The 17,104-nt window shown below is 52.0% G+C and overlaps 1 protein-coding gene across 6 annotated transcripts in view; it reads right to left on the reverse strand.

Moving 5' to 3' along the window:
* Positions 1-17,104, reverse strand: part of PNPLA7 (patatin like phospholipase domain containing 7) — an 84,205-nt gene that overhangs the window by 48,726 nt on the left and 18,375 nt on the right. For 5 of the 6 annotated variants that reach the window (XR_007916455.2, XM_051838879.2, XM_051838876.2 and 2 more), the window contains exons 9-16: positions 16,188-16,316; positions 14,124-14,201; positions 13,896-13,976; positions 13,217-13,304; positions 7,958-8,101; positions 6,563-6,598; positions 3,253-3,353; positions 2,955-3,101 (exon numbers count right to left, since the gene is read on the reverse strand). Coding sequence is in view for 5 of the 6 variants with exons in the window: in XM_051838879.2 (XP_051694839.2) it covers positions 2,955-3,101; positions 3,253-3,353; positions 6,563-6,598; positions 7,958-8,101; positions 13,217-13,304; positions 13,896-13,976; positions 14,124-14,201; positions 16,188-16,316 (804 nt within the window). In the remaining variant the exon portion in view is untranslated. The remainder of the gene's footprint in view (positions 1-2,954; positions 3,102-3,252; positions 3,354-6,562; positions 6,599-7,957; positions 8,102-13,216; positions 13,305-13,895; positions 13,977-14,123; positions 14,202-16,187; positions 16,317-17,104) is intronic. The other variant, XM_017339067.3, reaches the window with a different exon arrangement.

Below are 17,104 nucleotides of genomic sequence, written 5' to 3' on the forward strand. Positions count from 1 at the left end.
AAGGTCGCGTGCCACACTGTGCCATGGGTGTGTATGACAGAAACTTCAAGAACCAATTCTCTTGGGGCCGGTGCTATGGCACAGAGGGTTAATGCCTTGGCCTAAAGCGCCAGCATCCCATATGGGCGCCGGTTCAAGACCCAGCTGCTCCACTTCCGTGAACCAGAGGATGGAAGACCTCTCTCTCTCTCTCTCTCTGCCTCTCCTCTCTCTGTGTAATTCTGACTTGCAAATAAATAAGTAAATTAAAAAAAAAAAAAAAGAACAAATTCTAATTCTCTCTTCTCAGCAGATGGCTGGGAACAGAAGCCCCAGGAGCTGGAGAAGGTGAGAGGACACAGCTGCCCTGTCCAGGAAGCCAAGGTGAAGCTCACCAAGGTTGCAAGAGGGCTGCAGACGAGGCTCTCGACAGGGGACGGGGCGGTGGAGCAGGCGGGGGATGGGGACGGGGTGGAGCAGCAGGCGGGGGATGGGGACGGGGTGGAGCAGGCGGGGGATGGGGACGGGGTGGTGGAGCAGCAGGCGGGGGATGGGGACGGGGTGGTGGAGCAGCAGGCGGGGGATGGGGACGGGGTGGTGGAGCAGCAGGCGGGGGATGGGGACGGGGTGGTGGAGCAGCAGGCGGGGGATGGGGACGGGGCGGTGGAGCAGGCGGGGGAGGGGGACGGGGTGGTGGAGCAGGCGGGGGAGGGGGACGGGGTGGAGCAGCAGGCGGGGGATGGGGACGGGGTGGTGGAGCAGGCGGGGGATGGGGACGGGGCGGTGGAGCAGCAGGCGGGGGATGGGGACGGGGTGGCGGAGCAGCAGGAAGCTCAGACTTTCCACAGGGGACCTGGGGCCAACCCGGGTCACACGAGGGAAAAAAACACATAATTGGATACCATTATACACGAAAATTCATAGTATCTGCATTAACACCCAAGAAAGCAAAATAGAAAACTTTTAGGCAACATCGAGAGAATCTTGAGTGTCGCTCCCCCTCTTCATGGAGGAACGACACTAAGCCCTGCCTAGGCTTCCTATCCGAGTCACGGCACCATTATGTCGCTCCCCCTCTTCGTGGAGGAACAACACAGGACCCTGCGCTGTTCTTTTGTCTGCTCGGCCCTCCCCGGCTTTGCTGCTGGTTCTTCCCGGGTTGGCTACCGACCCTTCCACCTCCGTGGAAGGGCAGTTCCCCCTGGCCACTTTCCCCACTTCCGCAGGGGAGCGGCACACCGCCGGCCGGCTCTCTCGGGGGCTGCACAGGTGTTCCTTCAGATAGATGTTCCTGGTGCATGTTGTCTCTCTCCTCCTTTATAGTCCTCTTCCACCAATCCCAACTCTGCTACCCACACGCCGAGTACGCTGCTCTCCTCCAATCAGGAGCAGGTCCTGCTGTTTATTGGTTGAACTGGAGGCAGCTGTGTAGAAGCTGTTTCCTCCCTTCTCAGCGCCATATTGTGGGAGCGCAGATGCTTAGAATAAGTCTTAATTTCAGTAACAGTCTAGTCCAAGTTGCTCCCTACACTTGAGATCAGAGCAAGGGAATGTTTCTGAGGCGAGGCACAGGCACAGAGGGAGAGACGGATGCGCTTCGCTCCTTTGCAAGCAGGAACCGCGGCCCGGCCCGGGAAGCAGAGCAGGAAGCCTGAAGCCGCATATCACTGCACACAGCAAAGGATCGCGGCCGGCCCCACAGAGAACCCTGAGACCCAGAGGGAAAATACGGCTCCCTCGGGAAAGGGAGAGGGTTCAACCCCAGGCTTCCTCAGAGCAGTCCCCAAAAGGCAAACGAAAGCAAGCGTGACAGGCGCTCTCTACCCAGCACTGTTGCCCAAAGCTACCAAGTCCAGAAATCCTGGCGGCTGGCAGCGGCACTGGCCAGGAGCCCTCGGCAGCTCCTGGCAGTACACTGGTGGAGACACCCCCACAGCCTGGCACCCCATGCCCTGGACACGCTGGCCTGGGCAGGACAACGAGCAGAGTGGACCCTTGACAGTGATGATAATGATAACCACGGGTGACTCTCAAGGGCACCTCGCCAGGCGGACAGCGATCACTCAGAATAACACGTGGCAGGAGTTGTTCATAGAAACCCAAGAACAGGCAAAGTCAACCAGGGCACCTGGACACACTCGCCGACACAGGGTGGCTGCCTCTGGAGCAGCAGCCAGGGCCTCAGAGGGGGGTGCCGTGAGTTGTTCCAGAGCTGTTTGCTTCTGCACTACCTTTTTTTTTTTTTTTTTTTTTTTTTTTTTTTTGACAGAGTGGACAGTGAGAGAGAGAGACAGAGAGAAAGGTCTTCCTTTGCCGTTGGTTCACCCTCCAATGGCCGCCACGGCCAGCACGCTGCGGCCAGCGCACCACGCTGATCCGAAGCCAGGAGCCAGGTGCTTCTCCTAGTCTCCCATGGGGTGCAGGGCCGAAGCACTTGGGCCATCCTCCACTGCACTCCCTGGCCACAGCAGAGAGCTGGCCTGGAAGAGGGGCAACCGGGACAGAATCCGGCGCCCCGACCGGGACTAGAACCCGGTGTGCCGGCGCCGCTAGGTGGAGGATTAGCCTAGTGAGCCGCGGCGCCGGCAGCTTCTGCACTACCTTAACTTGGCGGCTTCGCGGGTACTCACTGTCTCCACCTTGTGGATGTGAAATATTCACAATTGTGAAAAATGTAAGGGACAAAGAATACATAAGACATAAGTGACAAAGGCCTGCTCAGGAGTGCCCGGGCCATCTGAGGTCTTACTTGGCTTGGCCAACAGGGAACTGGCAGGCACATTTGCTTTGCACCTGCACGCTGGAGTGGGGAGGGGACACCTGGACCCACGTCACACACCAGGAAGGCACCAGGTGAGAGGTTCTTCCAGGGGACTCCCTTTGTAGCAACCGCTCCCTAATGCTGGGAGATGGAAAGGAAGAAGCAGAGTCTAAGAGGGACAGCAGGACCCGCTCTCTCAGAGCCATTCACTCACCGTCAGCTTCATCAGGGCGAGCAGGGCCTTCTTAGCGGCTCTGAAGATGGCGTCTGTCTCGCCGCTGGTGCCAGTCTCATCTGAGAGACCCTCCGAGTAGTGGCAGACAGCAGAGGGGGTCTCTGCCACCATCACACTTTTCTTGAACTTGAGAAGAAACATACCAGTGGTCAGAGGGCTGACTGGGGGAACACACGTGAGGTGCAACCTGCTGACAGACTGTAAATGCTGGGCAATGCCAGAGTGAGTGGGCAGAGGGTGGAGCCCTGGAGGAAGAGGAAGAGTCGTGGAACCCTACCTTGCCAGCCACGGAGTTCCTGGGGCGCTCCTCAGAGTGCAGCAGGACCCTGGCACGGTCGCACGCCATTCCCAGGTCTGAGGTGGCCCCGGCCAGAAGCCCTGCCAGCAAAGGGAACACTCAGCCCGCTGCCCACTGATGCACAGACCCTGAGCACGGGCTCTGCACCCAGTGCCTGGGATATAAGGCCTGGGTCTCTGGAGAGCAAGGCTATGTCCCCAGCAAATCCTTTTATGAACTGCAACTTTTTGGCCCAGCAAATCTGAAGGCCAAGTGTCATGGAATCTGACCTGGACTCTGACAAAGGACCCAAGCTGTCTCTGGGTCACACATGTCTGGATTTGAATTGGGTTCGGGAAACAACCTTATATGCCATGATCTCAAACACCAAAATCCCACAAGATTAAGATATTGCAAATATAAATCTTGAAAGAATAACTTAAAATCTTTTATTTAGAAGATATTCGTAGGCCGGCGCCGTGGCTCACTAGGCTAATCCTCCGCCTAGTGGCGCCGGCACACCGGGTTCTAGTCCCGGTCGGGGCGCCAGATTCTGTCCCGGTTGCCCCTCTTCCAGGCCAGCTCTCTGCTGTGGCCTGGGAGTGCAGTGGAGGATGGCCCAGGTGCTTGGGCCCTGCACCCCATGGGAGACCAGGAGAAGTACCTGGCTCCTGCCATCGGATCAGCGTGGTGCGCCAGCCGCAGTGCGCCGGCTGCGGTGGCCATTGGAGGGTGAACCAACGGCAAAAAGGAAGAACTTTCTCTGTCTCTCTCTCTCTCACTGTCCACTCTGCCTGTCCAAAAAAAAAAAAAAGGTTCAAAAAAGAAGATATTTGTTGGGGGCTGGCATTGTGTGGCCCAGTGGCTTAAGCCACTGCTTGTGATATTAGCATCCCATACAAGTCCCAGCTGTTCCACTTCCGATCCAGCTCCCTGCTAACGTGGCTAGGAAAGCAGTGGAAGATGGACCAAGTGCCTGGGCCCTGTGCCCACATGGGAGACCCAGATGGAGCTCCTGGCCTTGACCTGGCCCAGCCCTAACTGTTGCAGCCATTTGGGGAGTAGACCAACGATGGAAGGTCTCTGTTTCTCTCTCTGTTGCTCTGCCTTCCAAATAAATAAACATTAAAAAAAAAAAAAAACACTTAAAAAAAGAAGCCAAGAAAATCTAAAAAGAAAATTTTTAACTGAGAAAAAGTTATGGCAGGATCAGACTGGGCGACTGCATGGAGGCAGCCATTAGTGCCAGCGCTTGCCACCGTCAGATGTGCTTGAGGTCTTGCATCGTGAAGAGCAGTGGGCAGGGCTGTCCTTGGAAGACTCCCGTGTTCATTGTCTATGCCACACCACTCTTCAAAATTCTTCTATGATTTGATAACACACCGACATGAGCATCCCCTGTACCTTGTCCACAGGCTGTGCTGTGTCACACAGAAGCCATTCCATACACACACCCCAGACAGGCACTAGATTCATCAGGGTGTGGTGACTGTACCTTGTGTTTCAATAAAACACAAAAAAGTAAAATATGTGAGCCAACCCCACTGACTAAACCCAGCCTCCAGCAGGCACAGACAGCTGGCATAAGAACTATATGTAAACTTCAAGTAGTTGGAATGCCTAGGTTTTAAATTTTTTCATTTATTTATTTAAATTATTTGAGATACAGAGAGACAGAGACAAAGAACTCCCATGCAAAGTTCACTCCCCGAGTGCCCAAACAGCTAGGGCTTGGCCAGGCTGAGCCAGCAGCCAGGAACTCAGTCCAGGTCTCACCTGTGGTAGGCAGAAGCCAATTACTAAACCAGCACCTGCTGCTTCTCAGGTGCATATCAGCAGGAAGCTCGAATTGGAAGAAGAGCCAGGACTTAAGCCCAGGTAGCATCCTAACCACTAAGCCAAAATCTATTTTGTACCCCAATATCTATTCCAATAATAAAATCTAATCATATACCCAGTGATTAAAAATACATGTATAGATTATATATTTAATATTTTAATTTATTAAATCTTAAAATTTAAAATTGATTTAATATTTCAACAGGATGCTGTTACATAGTTTACAAAACTTAAAATGTTCAGTCTCTGATTTTTCCCAAAAACATGCCCTTCTTTAAAAAAAGATTTATTTATTTATTTATTTATTTATTTATTTGAAAGGCAGAGGCAGAGGCAGAGAGAGAGAGAGAGAGGGAGGGAGGGAGGGAGAACATGGGCAGAAAATACCTTCAAGGGGCCGGTGCTGTGTTGCACTGGGTTAACCTACCACCTACAATGCCAGCATCCCATATAGGCACCAGTTACTGTCCTGGCTGCTCCACTTCCAATCCAGCTTCCTGCTTATGTTCCTGGGAAAAGCAGCAGAAGATGACTCAAGTGCTTGGGCCCCTGCTGCCCATGTGGAGACCTGGATGAAGCTCCTGGCTGCTGACTTTGGCCTGACCCGGCCCTGGCCGTTGCAGCCATCTGGGGAGTGAACCAGCAAATGGAAGACCTCTCTCTATGTGTCCCTTCTTCTCTCTCTCTGTAATTCTTTCAAATAAATAAATCTTTAAAAGAGAGAGAGAGACAGACCAGGGGAGGATCTGAGACAAAAGGGATGCCTGATGGAGGGCATGGGGCTTCTTCACTAGGTGATGAAATGTTCTGGACTCAGATGGCAGCGAGCAATGCACAATTCTGCAGTTGTGTTGGAATGAGGCTATTTTAATTATTTAATTATTTTTAAAGATTTATTTATTTGAAAGGCACAGTTACAGAGAAAGAGAGCGAGCGACCTAGCGCCAGGTCTTACATCTGCTTATTCACTCCCCAAATGGCCACAAGGACCAGGAGCCAGGAGCCAGGAGCTTCTTCCAGGTCTCCCATGGGGTGCAGGGGCCCAAGCACTTGGGCCATCATCCTCTGCCGCTTTCCCAGGCCACTAGCAGGGAGTTGGATGGAAGTGGAGCAGCCAAGGCAGGAACTGGTGCCCATATGGGATGCTGGTGCCACAGGCAACAGCTTTACCCACTTTGCCACATCGCTGGCCCTGGAATGGGGGCTTTGTAGGAGGGTGAAAATTAAGGTATGCGGATTTTATCTCAGGAAAGCAGCTAACTTGGGACTAGCATGGTGCAGTGGGTTCAACCACTTCTTGAGTCACCAGCATCCCATACTGATTCCCCGCTGCTCCACCTGGAAAGCAGATCCTGCACCTGGAAAGCAGATGATGGCCCTAGGAGACTACTCTTGCTCTCCCTCTCTATCACTCTACTTATTGTATAAATAAATAAATATGTAAAAATAAAGAAAGCGAACAAGCACTTACTTAAAAAAAATTCATGTAGCTTCAGAAACCTGACACCTAAAAAAAGCACCAATAACGATGAAATGAAAGACTGTTGTGTAGTGGTGCTGGGTGAATTGTCTCTATATAGAACAAGAAAAAATGACCTTCTTCCCTCACAAATACACTTCCTACTGCTGGACTTCAGGATTGAACTTTGGGTGAGTGAATGATCTCAAAGTTGAGATAAAACTGGGGCCAGTGCTGTCGCATAGCAGGTTAGGTTGCTGCCTGTGATGCCAGCATCCCACATGGGTGATGGTTCAAGTCCCGGCTGCTCCACTTCTGATCCGGCTCCCTGCTAATGCAACTGGGAAAGCAGCAGATAGAGTACCAGGCTTCTGGCTTCAGCCTGACCCAGAGCTGGCTCAGCCCCAGCTGCTTCAGTCATCTGGGGAGTGAACTAACGAATGGAAGATTGATATCTCTCTCTCTCTCTCTCTCTCTCTCTCTCTCTCTCTGCAACTCTGACTTTCAAAAAAAATAAATAAATATTTAAAAAAATAAAAAAAGAAGGATAAAACTAAGAGCAACAGAAAAGTTTAGAGTAATACATTCATGACCCAGGAACGAGGAAAGAATAAGTAAGACCCAGACCACAGAGGCAGCAGAGGCGTCTGCAGCAGCTGATACTGACCAGGGATCTGGGAGCACCTGCAGGGGCTGAGAAGAGCCAGGAGCCATGCAGGACGAAGAGTAAAGTGAGAGGAACCCTGCTGCCCGGGGCCCAGGGGCCCAGGGGCCCAGGGGCCCAGCGTGGGTAGCACACAGACACAGAGTGCTTGCCACACACAAAGGCCCCTTGGGAAGGTGCATGTCAGCCACAGTGAGGAAGGAGCCGACCAAAGTCATGGGGGAAGCAAGGAGCTGAGAATAAGGGTGAGCAGCAGGGAGGACAGGAGGGGCCATGCGGGTACCCTGGGTGCGAAGTGGGCAATGGCTGAGGGGACAAGCTAAGCCTGTCACTGTGAGATGGGACCTGACCTAGGGAGGGGCCAGTGGTGGAGAGAGGAGGGACAGGTGCTCAGACACAGGCCCAGGGCAGGGGGTAGGGGGATGCAGGGGAGACAGAAACCTGCAGATACAGGCCAGGCAGCATGGCTGACTTGCCCTGGGTGAAATGCGTGGTATGGAGAGGAACCCTCAGGGCATTTAGGGCAGCACAACACGTGCCCTCACCAAGGCATCAACTCAGAGCAAAAGGCAGGCAGAGGCCCTACAGGGCCCACAGGCTGCTTCCCTCTATAATGGGACCATCCTCAGGGTACCCACCCCTAAGGTTGTTGCAGAAGATGACGCTGGGTGCCAGGGCAGCTCAACCCATTCCACACATATACAGCCTCAGCAATACTGCTGGAGAGCAACAAGAGTAATTACCTTGTGGGGCCAAAGGGTCACGGTCACCTGCCTGGGACTTCCCGAGCTCCTCTGAGATCTCTTCATGGACAGAAGGTAGAGGGAAGGAGTGGCTCCTCTTCAGCAGAGGCCCATATGCTGCCAGACGGCTGCCTCCACCATCTACTAGGGGGAGAGAGTTGTGAGCCAACCTCAGTCCCCCACACTCTGTCCAGCTCCAACTCACAGAGGGGGCAGCTCAAGGAGCAGGGTCCCCCCAGCAGAACACAGTCTGCAAGTCTCCAGGCCCAGAGACAGCCTTCAACAGTGCCCTATGCACCTGCAAACAGTCCCTGACACGGCCATGCAGGCTACCTCAACAGCTGCACCTGCCTGGCCCGCATTTTCCACCTGCCAGGTGAGTGATGAGCCAATGCTGGCCTAAGACTTGTCCTACTCTGCTTCCCTACCAGCCTGTGTCCCTCCTTGAGACCCCTCCCCACAAGGCCTCCCTGAGCTGACTGCCCCAGCACCATGAGATAAACTCCTATTCCAGGTCAAAGCTGACACTGTCCCTTTCTCAGTGGCGTTGAGCTCACCAGGAACAGACAATACAAGGCTTCAGTGCTCCACCTGCCCCTCAGGTGAGATGAGTCTAAACTAGGCTTCCAGAGAAGGCCTTGCCTTGCCCAGCATACAGGACAGACGCTGTCCTCACCAGGACTCTCTGCTTGTCCAGAGCCCATTAACCTTCCCCAGCCTGGCCTCAGCTACGACCAGTCTGGCCAGCTGCTCTGTGCCCATCAGGACAGGCTCCTAGGCCCTATCACTCAACAGTGACCAGAAATGCAGGTCAGAGGTAGAAATGGTGAAATGATATATACTCCAGAGTACACTCTGGGAAAACCAGCTCAGCCAGAGAGCAAGTGTTCAAGGTCACTGGAGTCCAGAGCTTCAGAGCTTCCTCCAAGGATGGCCTAGGGGTGCTTGGATATAGGGTTCTGAGCACCAGTCAGTCTAGGCGGGTGCCTATCTGCTTGTGCTGCATCCACTTAGAACACTTTATGCTACAAGTGCATACAAGGGCATATGTTCTCTGTGGCCACACAGGTCACTAGAGACAATCCAGGTACTGCAGGCCTCACTAGCAAGACCTTCCTGAGAGCTCAGAGTACTAGGGTCAATGCACAAGGCTAGGAACCTTCTCCTTATGCAGGAATTCCCCCTGTGTCAAGCCCTGTGAGCAGCCTGAGGCAAACAGCTGCAGAGTGGAGGGCATAGCACCTGCAAGGTGACCAGAGTGCCAGGGAGGTGATGTGGGGGTGCACGATGAGACAACCTGAATACGTGTGAGATGACCTGGGTATGTGAGGTGACCTGGGACATGTAAGGAGACCTGGGTATGTATGTGAGGTGACCTGGGTGTGTATGTGAGGTGACCTGAGTATGTATTTGAGGTGTTCTGGGGCACATGTGAGATGACCTGGGTGTATATGAGGAGACCTGGGTCTGTATGTGAGGTGACATAGGTGTGTATGTGAGGTGACCTGGGTGTGTATGTGAGATGTTCTGGGGCACATGTGAGGTGATCTGGCTGTGTATGTGAGGTGACCTGGGTGCATGTGAGGAGACCTGAGTGTATGTGAGGTGACTGGGTGTATTCAAGGAAACCTAGGTGTGTATGTAAGGAGACCTGGGTGCATGTGAGGAGACCTGGGTGTATGTGAGGTGACTGGGTGTATTCAAGGAAACCTAGGTGTGTATGTAAGGAGACCTAAGTGTGTATGTAAGGTGACTTAGGCATGTATGTGAGGTGACCTGGGTGTGTATGTGAAGTGACCTGAGTATGTATTTGAGGTGTTCTGGGGCACATATGAGATGACCTGGGTGTATATGAGGAGACCTGGGTCTGTATGTGAGGTGACATAGGTGTGTATGTGAGGTGACCTGGGTGTGTATGTGAGATGTTCTGGGGCACATGTGAGGTGATCTGGCTGTGTATGTGAGGTGACCTGGGTGCATGTGAGGAGACCTGAGTGTATGTGAGGTGACTGGGTGTATTCAAGGAAACCTAGGTGTGTATGTAAGGAGACCTGGGTGCATGTGAGGAGACCTGGGTGTATGTGAGGTGACTGGGTGTATTCAAGGAAACCTAGGTGTGTATGTAAGGAGACCTAAGTGTGTATGTAAGGTGACTTAGGCATGTATGTGAGGTGACCTGGGTGTGTATGTGAGGTGACCTGAGTATGTATTTGAGGTGTTCTGGGGCACATATGAGATGACCTGGGTGTATATGAGGAGACCTGGGTCTGTATGTGAGGTGACATAGGTGTGTATGTGAGGTGACCTGGGTGTGTATGTGAGGTGAGTGGGTATGCATGTGAGGTGACCTACGTGTGTATGTGAGGTGACCTGGGTGTGTATGTGAGGTGACCTAGGTGTTTATGTGAGGTGACTGAGTGTGCATGTGAAGTGACCTAGGTATGCATGTGCGGTGACTGGGTGTGTATGTGAGGTGACCTAGGTGTTTATGTGAGATGACTGAGTGTGTATGTGAGATGACTGGGTGTGTATGTGAGGTGATCTAGGTGTTTATGTGAGATAACTGGGTGTGCATGTGAGGTGACCTAGGTATGCATATGAGGTGACTGGGTGTGTATGTGAGGTAACCTGGATGTATATGTGAGGTGACCTAGGTATATATGTGAGGTGACTGGGTGTATGCAAGGAGACCTAGGTGTATATGTGAGGAGACCTAGGTGTGTATGTGAGGAGACCTAAGTGTGTATGTGAGGTGACCTAGGTATGTATGTGAGGAGACATAGTTGTGTATGTGAGGTGACTTAGGTGTGCACTTGAGGTGACCAGGGCATGTGAGGAGACCTAGGTGTATATGAGGTGACCTGGGTATGTATGTGAGGAGACCTGGGTATATGAAAGGAGACCTAGGTGTATGTGAGGTGACCTGTGTGTGTATGAGGTAACCTAGGTGTGTATGTGAGGTGAGCTAGGTGTGTATGTGAGGTGAGCTGAGTGTAATTGTGAGGTGACTGGGTGTGTTTGTAAGGTGACCTGGGTGTATGTGAGGTGACCTAGGTATATGTGTGGTGACCTAGATGTGTATGTGAGGTGACTTGGTATGTATATGAGGTGACTGGGTATGTATGTGAGGTGACCTGGGTGTGTATGTGAGGTGATCTAGGTGTGCATGTGAGTGACTAGGGCATGGGATGAGACCTAGGTGTATATGTGAGGTGACCTGGGAGTGTATGTGAGGTGACCTAGGTGTATATGTGAAGTGACCTGGGTGTGTATGTGAGGTGACCTGGGTGTGTATGTGAGGTGACTGGGTGTATGCAAGGAGACGTAGGTGTGTATGTGAGGTGACCTGGGTGTGTATGAGGTGACTGGGTGTGTATGTGAGGTGACCTGGGTGTATGTGAGGAGACCTGGGTGTATGTGAGGTGACTGGGTATATTCAAGGAAACCTAGGTGTGTATGTAAGGAGACCTAAGTGTGTATGTGAGGTGACTTAGGCGTGTATGTGAGGTGACCTGGGTGTGTATGTGAGGTGACTTAGGCGTGTATGTGAGGTGACCTGGGTGTGTATGTGAGGTGAGTGGGTATGCATGTGAGGTATCCTAGGTGTGCATGTGAGGTGACTGGGTGTGTATGTGAGGTGACCTAGGTGTTTATGTGAGGTGACTGAGTGTGCATGTGAGGTGACCTAGGTGTGCAAATGCAGTGACTGGGTGTGTATGTGAGGTGACTTAGGTGTTTATGTGAGTTGACTGGGTGTGTATGTGAGGTGATCTAGGTGTTTATGTGAGGTGACTGGGTGTGTATGTGAGGTGACTAGGTGTGTATGTGAGGTGACCTAGGTGTTTATGTGAGGTAACTGGGTGTGCATGTGAGGGGACCTAGGTGTGCATGTGAGGTGACTGGGTGTGTATATGAGGCGATCTGGATGTGTATGTGAGGCAACCTGGGTATGTATGTGAGGTGACCTAGGTATATATGTGAGGTGACCTAGGTGTGCATGTGAGGTGACCTGGGTGTGCATGTGAAGTGATCTAGGTATAATTGTGAGGTGACTGGATGTGTATGTGAGGACCTAGGTATGTATGTGAGGTGTCTAGGTATATGTGAGGTGACCTGGGTATGTATGTGAGGAGACCTGGGTGTATGTGAGGTGACCTAGGTGTGTATGTGAGGTGACCTGGGTATGTATGTGAGGAGACCTGGGTGTATGTGAGGAGAACTTGGAGTATGTGAGGTGACTGGGTATATGCAAGGAGACCTAGGTGTATATGTGAGGAGACCTAGGTGTGTATGTGAAGAGACCTAAGTGTGTATGCGAGGTGACCTAGGTGTGTTATGTGAGGTGACCTGGGTATGTATGTGAGGTGACCTGGGTGTGTATGTGAGGTGACCTAGGTGTGTATGTGAGGAGACATAGTTGTGTATGTGAGGTGACTTAGGTGTGCACTTGAGGTGACCAGGGCATGTGAGGAGACCTAGGTGTATATGAGGTGACCTGGGTATGTATGTGAGGAGACCTAGGTATATGAAAGGAGACCTAGGTGTATGTGAGGTGACCTGTGTGTGTATGAGGTAACCTAGGTGTGTATGTGAGGTGAGCTAGGTGTGTATGTGAGGTGAGCTGAGTGTAATTGTGAGGTGACTGGGTGTGTTTGTAAGGTGACCTGGGTGTATGTGAGGTGACCTAGGTATATGTGTGGTGACCTAGATGTGTATGTGAGGTGACTTGGTATGTATATGAGGTGACTGGGTATGTATGTGAGGTGACCTGGGTGTGTATGTGAGGTGATCTAGGTGTGCATGTGAGTGACTAGGGCATGGGATGAGACCTAGGTGTATATGTGAGGTGACCTGGGAGTGTATGTGAGGTGACCTAGGTGTATATGTGAAGTGACCTGGGTGTGTATGTGAGGTGACCTGGGTGTGTATGTGAGGTGACTGGGTGTATGCAAGGAGACGTAGGTGTGTATGTGAGGTGACCTGGGTGTGTATGAGGTGAACTGGGTATGTATGTGAGAAGACCTGGGTGTATGTGAGGTGACTGAGTGTGTATGTGAGGTGACCTAGGTGTGTATGTGATGTGAGCTAGGTATGTATGTGATGTGAGCTGGGTGCATGTGAGTTGACCTGGGTGTGTACGTGAGGTGACCTGAGTATGATGTGAGGTGACCTGGGGGGTTCATGAGTCCACATGCAGCAGTGGATGGGAGAGGCCCTAGATCTGGCTTGAAGGTCACCCTCCTTGGGTCTGGGTCTTACCTGAGTCACAGGACTCTCGCTCATCCAGGGCATGGAACATCTGCCTCTTGGCTTTCCCAGCAGACAGGAGAGGTATGGCCTGGCTCTCCTAGGATGCGAAAACAACATCAGTTCTGCACCAGGACCTTCCCCAGTTCCCTCCACAAAGGTTCACCATTCTGAAGTGCAAAGTCCTCAAAGAAAACTTCAAGGTAGCTTTCAGGGAATGAGAATAGACCAATAGTCAATTAGGAAATCTGGTTAGGTGAGAAAGGTCTGGCCATGTTGAGGCATCACCATAGGCTCTGTCTGAAGCACTCTACCATTGATAAAAACAAACTATCCATTGAGGTGAAAACTGTCTTTCAGCACCTGATGATGACAAACCCTAAGACAGTGTCCAAACAGGGGGACTGCCCAAGCAAGGCGAGAACACTGGCAACCAGCATGGTACCACAAGGGGCCATGGTCTTAGAGGAGGATCCAGCCCTAACTCATCAACTACCACCTGCATCAAGGCAAAGAAATAAACACCGACCACCTGTCACTCCCAAAGTACAAAGTCCTCATGGCCAACAACCAGGACAGCCAGAGTTGTGGCTGGTGCTGCTCTGCCCATCCTACCCAGCCCCAGCAGTGGGGTGCCCCGTACCCACAGTCGCATACAAAGGCAGGGCTCCCGAGGTGGTGCCACACTCACAGGATTGAAGAGCTCGGTGGTCAGGCCTAGATGGTTGTGCAGAGCCAGGAGGGTCACTCTCTGCAGCCGCACCATGATGATCTGTAAGACGTCTGGCAGTGAGCCACCCACAGGCTGTACAGCGGCCCCCTACGCCGCACTGGGAGCCAGGCCCCACTCCCCAGACAAACCAAGCTCTCTTGGAGGATTCTCCCAGGGTGGAAATACATCTTAGTCTCCACAACTCACTGTGGCAACAAAAGATGTGAACGTCCGGTGAATGGGATGCAGTACAAATGGGAATTCTGCATTATTTTTGCAAGTTTTCTGTGAAGTTAAAATTAGAAGTCTACTAAAAATGTGAAAAATCTCTTGTGGGCAAGTGGGAGATCTGAATATCCCTTTGGGGTTATCAGTATTTGTTCTTAGTGTAAAATACTCATTACAAAGGCAAGCATGTAGCATAGCAGGGACACCTGCATCCCATACTAGAGAGCCTGGTTCAAGTCACAGCTAGTCCATGTTTCCGATCCAGCTTCCTGCTACTGTGTCCAGGAAGGCAGTAGAAGGTGGTCCAAATATCTGGGCCCCTGACACCCATGTGGGAAACCAGAATGGAGTTCCCAGCTGTTGGTGTTGGCCTGGCCTAGGCCTGGCTGTTGTGAAAATTTGGGGAGTGAACCAGTGGCATTCTTGCTCTCGCGCTCTCTCTCTCTCTTCCACTTGCCTTTCTAATAAATAAATAAAATTTTTAAAAATAAATAAAATACATATTACAAATTTATTTTTTTTTAAATTTTTTGACAGGCAGAGTGGACAGTGAGAGAGAGAGAGAGAGAGAGAGAGAGAGAGAGAGAGAGAAAGGTCTTCCTTTTGCCGCTGGTTCACCCTCCAATGGCCGCCGTGGTCGGCGCGCTGCGGCAGGCACACTGCGCTGATCCGATGGCAGGAGCCAGGTGCTTCTCCTGGTCTCCCATGGGGTGCAGGGCCCAAGTACTCGGGCCATCCTCCACTGCACTCCCTGGCCACAGCAGAGAGCTGGCCTGGAAGAGGGGCAACCGGGACTAGAACCCACTGTGCCGGCGCCGCAAGGCGGAGGATTAGCCTAGTGAGCCGCGGCGCCAGCTACAAATTTATTTTAAAAACAGCCTTGGGGGACCGGCGCTGTGGCGTGGCTGGTAAGGCTGCTGCCTGCACTGCTGGCATCCTATATAGGCTCCGGTTCAAGTTCTCGCTGCTCCACTTCTGATCTAGCTCTCTGCTATGGCCTGAGAAAGCAGTAGAAGATGGCCCAAGTCCTTGGGCCCCTGCAACTGCATGGGAGACCCAGAAGAAGTTCCTGGCTCCCGGCTTTGGATCAGCGCAGCTCCGGCCATTGCGGCCAAATGGAGAGTGAACCCAGCGAATGGAAGACACCTCTTTCTCTCTGCCTCTCCTTCTCTCTCTGTGTAACTCTTAAAAAAAAAAAAAAGATTTTATTTATTTATTTGAGAGGTAGAGTTACAGACATGCGGGTGCAGGGGCCCAAGCACCTGGGCCATCTTCCACTGCTTTCCTAGATCATAGCAAAAAGCTGGATTGGAAGAGGAGCAGCCGGGACTAGAACTGGTGCCCACATGGGATGCTGGCACTGCAGGCGGAGGATTAACCTACTACACCATGGGGCTGGCCCCTAAATAAATAAACCTTAAAAACAAATCCAGCCTTGGAGCCAGCAGATAAAAGATCTTTCTCTCTCCTACCCCTTTTTGTTACCCTGCCTCTCAAATAAGTAAATAGGTCTTTACAAATAACTAAATTTAAAAAACAGTCTTATGGGGGCCAGCGTTGTGGCACAGCAGGGTAAGCCACCACTTGTAATACTGGCATCCCACGCTAGAGTGCTGGTCATGTCTGGGTACTCTGTACTTCTAATTCTGCTTCCTGCTAATAAGCCTGGGAGGCAGGGGATGGTGGCCCAGGTGCATGGGGCCCTGTGATTCACATGAGAGACCAAGATGGGGTTTTGGGCTCCTGGCTTCAGCCTGTCCCCAATCTGGCTGTTGCCAAATGAGCAATTGGAAGACCTCTCTCTCTATCTCTCTCTGCCTTTCAAATAAATATATCTCTTTCTTAAAAAAATAAATAAATAAAGCCTCAATTCATCCCATAGGCATCCAGAACCCCACATCAACAACAGTCAACTCACTGTTCTTCCAGATTCCTCTCCAGGGCTCTAAAACTCAGGACTGACAACAAACCCCAACAGACCCCAGGTCCTGGACCCAGGATGGCCCACAGCAGCCAGAAAAGTCGAGTGAAACAGTGACCTACCTGCACCACCCTCACCAGGGTTTCGGGATATTTCTCAAAAATGCCTTGAAAAGCCACAGCTGGAAGCCGGAGGATGGTGGAAGGGACAGCCGCACGGACAGAGACGGTTTTATACAGTACAGTGTGGCCCTGTAACAACAGATCTATCAGACTCACTCCTTGACCCTCCCAACACACACACACACACACACACACAGAGCTCTGGGAATCACTGAGCCCCTCAGAAGTCCCTGGGGAGGCCCTGGCCTCGTCCCCACCCACATGTTCTGTGCTCCCTCCCAGGCCAGGCCAGCAAATAGCACTGCTGTTGATGGAAACTGTACACAAAGGTTTATTGTCCCAGAGATGCACAGCCAGGGGCTGGCCAACGAAACACAGTGGGCAGCCCAGTCAAGTCATTCATGTGACAGTGACCAGGAACTGACCAGAGCCGTGGCCAACAGCATGTATGGGTCACCAGCTGAGGGACCAGCTCAGCAAGTGGACTTGGTGGACTGGGCTTCCCAGAGCTACGGGCAAAATCACCAAAGTCCCTACTAAATGGCTTTTGGTTTCTATCTTCTGGAGATTGGCAGGCACTTGAGAGAAGACAACTCTTTTTTTTTTTTTTTTTTTTAAGATTTTATTTATTCAGAGGCAGAGTTACAGAGAGAGGGAGACAGAGAGAAAAGTCTCCCATCCACTGGTTCAAATGGCTGCAACAGCCGGAGCTGGGCCATTCCGAAGCCAGGAGCTTCTTCCAGGTCTCCCACACAGGTGCAGGGGCCCAGGCACTTGGGCCATCTTCCATTGCTTTCCCAGGCACATTAGCAGAGAGCTGGATTGAAAGAGGAGCAGCTGGGACACGAACCAGATGCCGGTGCTGCAGGCAGAGGCTTAACTACTGTGCCACAGTGCCAGCCCTGGAAACTATTCTT

Source organism: Oryctolagus cuniculus, chromosome 1, assembly GCF_964237555.1.
Source record: "Oryctolagus cuniculus chromosome 1, mOryCun1.1, whole genome shotgun sequence".
NCBI classification, from domain to species: Eukaryota; Metazoa; Chordata; class Mammalia; order Lagomorpha; family Leporidae; genus Oryctolagus; species Oryctolagus cuniculus.